This window comes from Scardinius erythrophthalmus, assembly GCF_964197995.2.
Source record: "Scardinius erythrophthalmus genome assembly, chromosome: 14".
NCBI classification, from domain to species: Eukaryota; Metazoa; Chordata; class Actinopteri; order Cypriniformes; family Leuciscidae; genus Scardinius; species Scardinius erythrophthalmus.
Window position 1 is genome coordinate 1,383,486 of NC_138234.1, and position 5,000 is coordinate 1,388,485.

The 5,000-nt window shown below is 35.9% G+C and overlaps 1 protein-coding gene across 2 annotated transcripts in view; it reads right to left on the reverse strand.

Moving 5' to 3' along the window:
- Positions 1–5,000, reverse strand: part of dstyk (dual serine/threonine and tyrosine protein kinase) — a 44,019-nt gene that overhangs the window by 14,481 nt on the left and 24,538 nt on the right. For both annotated transcript variants that reach the window (XM_081383963.1, XM_081383964.1), the window contains exons 3-4: positions 3,503–3,967; positions 2,224–2,419 (exon numbers count right to left, since the gene is read on the reverse strand). In XM_081383963.1, coding sequence (XP_081240089.1) covers positions 2,224–2,419; positions 3,503–3,967 — 661 coding nt within the window. The remainder of the gene's footprint in view (positions 1–2,223; positions 2,420–3,502; positions 3,968–5,000) is intronic.

Genomic DNA, 5,000 nt, shown 5'->3' on the forward strand with positions numbered 1-5,000 from the left:
CTGCTGTGAGGGTTTACACTCATGTTGTGTGTGTTATGAAGCAGCGGCCGACAAACGCAACATCCTGAGGAAACAGCCTTCGAAATGACAGTCACGTGACTCCCATTAACACTAATGGATCACATCAAACAAACAATAATAGGGCAATATCAGTGGATTTCCCCCTCAAACACACACACACACACACACACACACACAGTCACGTTTGACCACAGTAGATCAACACACGCTAGTAAAGCAGAAGTTTATCCTTCTAGTGGTTTCAGAGCATCAAATCGCACTGTTTAACTCCATAATGAACTAAACTATAATATTATAACTATTATAACTATTTTACCTGACATTTGTAATGGCCAATGATGTTAAAAAACCCCTCAATGAAATCTAATTGACAAACAGCTTGTATAACTGGAAAAAACACATAAAATAAACAGAAATGGCCACAACCACAAGATCATTGTTTAAGTTTCGATGTATGCGGGATTATAAACCTTGAAACCTTAACAGACATTAAACATGAAGCTGAAACACTGAAATAAGAAGTGCACTGCTGCTAAACCCTGGAGGAAAGTGAGTGCATTAACTGTGGCAGCCCTAAAATACTGAAATAAAGCTAAATAAGCAGAATCTAACAAACTCTCAAACTAAAACTGAAAGAAACTAAAACTAAAACTCTAACTCTCAAACTAAATTGAAAAAAATAAACTCAACATGAAAATAGAAAAAACTAAATGAACAATAATGTAAACATTTTTTATTAAAATTTAAATGTCATTTTTTTTCTAATTATAAAAAACGAATCAAAAATAAACTAAATTAACAATAAACAACATAAAAATAGGGAAAAAACTACAATTTTAAACACTTTAATTATTTTTCTAATGATATAAAACTACAACTAAACTAAAACCTAACAATGATAGAATGAAAAAACATAAAAAAAAAAAAATATTTAAAACTTTTAAAACTTTTTTTGTTTATAAAACTAACAATGATAGAATGAAAACGAATCAAACTAACTTAATAAACTGAACATAAAAATAGGAAATAAAACTATTAACAATCATTTTAAAACATTTAAATTTTTTCTAATGATAAAAAACAAACTAAAATACACAAGGTTAAAACAATAAGCTGAACAGAAAATAAATTAACAATGATTTAAGTTTTAAAATGTAATTTTGTTTTTGTAATGATAAAAAACTAAAACTAACAACGATAGAGCGCAAACTAATCAAACAAAATAAATTAACAATAAACTGAACATAAAATAGGAAAAACTAGATTAACGATTTAAAACTTTTTAAATGTAAATTTGTTTTTCTAATGATAAAAAACAAACTAAATAAAAATTAAACTAACTAAATTAACAATAAACTGAAAATAAAAAGTGGAAGAAAATGATATTAACAAGAATTTAAAACTTTTTAAATGTCATTTTGTATTTCTAATGATAAAAAGCTAAAATGAACAATGATAAGAGTGGAAACTAATAAAATAAAAACTAAATTGAAACAATAAACAACATAGAAATTGAAAAATGAACAATGATTTAAAAGTTTTGAAATGTAATTTGATTTTCTAAGTTTAAAAAACTCAAACTAAACTAAAACTAACAATGAAAGAATGAAAACTAAATCAAAAACAAACTAAACTGAATCCATGAACGTTAAAGGTGCAGTGTGTGAGTTTTAGCACATCTAGTGGTGAGGTTGTGAACTGCACCTAACAGGAGTTACGGTGGCCGACAGGAAGTGATGTCGTCGTCTGAGACAGCAGAGAGTAGCCAGTTAAACACTGAGGTTTCATTACAAAGATTAAGAAATTAGCTTTACTTAAGTATTGAGTCAAACGATGTTATTGTGAATATTATTGTGACTTGTTCATCATTGTGTCAGTGTTTTATTCGCTGGCTTTAGCTAGCATCTTTACACGAAGAACAACACAGTGACGAAACGCGTTTGTCTGCTCAGGGCCACCGTAGAAACATGTGGATGTAAGCGGACCCGCGGTGTGTGTAGAGAGAAATGCTCATTCTAAGCTAATAAACACATAACGCTTCATTATGTAAGGTCTTTATACACCACTGAAAACATCGTTATGTTTATTATATTGCATTTCTGTCCACAGATCCTCCTAAATATTACACACTGCACCTTTAAATGAAAAACGTTTGATTTGTAAGTGTGTGGCTGAGCTGCGGCCTGGGCCTCGACCTCTGACCTGTGAACTCCAGGTTGGCGGCGTCCTCCAGGAGCTGCTCCTTCATGCTCTCCAGCGTCTCCACGATCATCTCCTTCATCTCCTCCTGCTTGCGGTTGGCGATGGCCATGAGGGAGGAGAAGAGCTCGCCCTCCTTCTCGCGAGTGTATTCCAGACGCCGCGGGGTGATCTGAAGATCCCGCTGCATGTCGAACGCCTCAAACACACACATCCAACAGCACGTTACGACATGCACTTCGTTTGTGTTTACGTGAGGGATAATGAACATCCAGACGGCTGTTACCTCAGAATAAACCCGACAGAGTGATCAGGATCAGGTCTTCATCACACACACACACACACACACACACACACACACACACACACACACACACACACACACACACACACACCTGAAGGGGTTTATTCTGAGATAACACACACACACACACACACACACACACACACACACACACACACACACACACACACACACACACACACACACACACACACACACACACGCACGCACACCTGAAGGGGTTTATTCTGAGATCACACACACACACACACACACCTGAAGGGGTTTATTCTGAGATAACACACACACACACACACACACACACACACACCTGAAGGGGTTTATTCTGAGATAACACACACACACACACACACACACACACACACCTGAAGGGGTTTATTCTGAGATAACACACACACACACACACACACACACACACACACGCACGCACACCTGAAGGAGTTTATTCTGAGATAACACACACACACACACACACACACACACACACACACACACACACACACACACCTGAAGGGGTTTATTCAGAGATAACACACACACACACACACACACACACACACACACATACCTGAAGGGGTTTATTCTGAGATAACACACACACACACACACACACACACACACCTCATGCAAGCGTAAAAACGTTTTTTGCGATATATGGGAGGTTTTTGTGAAATCGACGTGTTTCCATTGGGCGTATTTTCAATTTCAGTTTGCGCAATTTGAAGTGTAACAGAGACGCGACTAATGACGATCTGCGCATAATAATAATAATAATAATAATAATCGCAGCCTCCAATAATAAGCCACCTCGACTTAAAGGGACAGTTCACCCAAAACTGAAAATCAGCCCATGGTTCACTCGCCCTCACGTCCTCCTAGGTGTTCATTCTTCTATCAAACGAACACAATCAGAGTTGTGTTAAAAATGTCCTGGCTCTTATTAGCAGTAGCATGTTCGTTAGCGTTAGCGTGTGTCACCTGGTTGATGAAGAGGTCGAGGCAGCGGCAGTGCACGGCGTTGAGCAGCGTCGTCGCCTCCACCTGCTGGCTCTGCAGAACCTGCCTCGCGAACGGCACCAGGACCCGGTGCAGGCGCTCCAGACTCTCTCCCAGAATGCCTTGCATCTTCCCGGGCGTCTGAGCCGGAGCCCCGCAGGCGCAGTTTCCCGCCGCGCCGCCGATTAGCTCCTGAGACACGAGCTGCGCGAACAGAGCGGAGCGCTGGCCCGGCGGGTCCGGCGCGGGTTCGGTCGGGATCCGGACGAAACACACGGGGTACGGCAGAGTCTCGCGCACCTTCTGGAGATCGCTCAGCTGATCCGCGCTCAGCGTGTCCTTGCTCACGGCGTAGAGGATTATGGGAAGGATCCCGCGCCTGCAGTCCTCCAGAGCCTCCTCTACCGGCTGGACGTTCCGGCACGGCAGAACCATGATCTTCACCTCCTGTCGGGAAACACAGGACTGGTAAACGTTGATGAGTGTTCCAAGAAAAGCATCAATAAAAATTAGGGCCGTGCAACGATTAATCGCGATTAATCGCATTCAAAATAAAAGTTTGTGTTTACATAATATATGTACAGTGTATAATTATTTCTGTATATAAATGCACACACATGCATGTATATATATAAGAAAAATTTGTTATTTATATATACATTTTTTATATATAATATAAATTATATATATTATATAATATATACAGTATATACATGCAAATATTTCTCAAATATATATATATATATATATATGTGCATACATATATTATGTAAACAAACTTTTATTTTGGAGGCGATTAATCGTTGCACAGCACTAATAAAAATATATCAAAATGTTTCAATATTGGGTTGAAGTTTATATTTTTAATTAAAAATGTTCAATTAAAGTATCATTTACTAAAATTAATGAATATTACAATTAAATAATTGAAAGATCTGATGAAACATTGAATTACAATAGTGCACTCATTATTATTTTATTAAACAGTTTTCACGTGTGTTTGTTTTTGCACACTTCAGTTAATACATTAAAAAAGTATTTTAAAACAAAACGTTTGAATAGTAGGTCAAATAAGTGGTCAAGTAAATTTTAACATTTGATCAATTCAATTTTTTTTCAACTAAAATTGACTAAATTTTCCTAACAAAAATGTACTAAAATTAATGAATAATATGAAATATTGACAAAAGAAATGATAAAATTCGTATAAATTTAAATTCTAATAAAATCTTTAAATAAATGCTGAATTACAATAATGTATTAATATACAGTAAATGTTATTTCAGATATTTTTCACATCAAATCTTTTTTTTTGACACGTTTCAATTAATTTATAAATAAAAATACATAAAAATTTAAATGTGTTGAAATATATTTGGGTCAATATTCTCATCAATTAAAATATATTTATGTCAACTACAATTTGCATAAAATTGGCTAAAATATATTATATATTAGTATATTAAAAAACATTGACAAA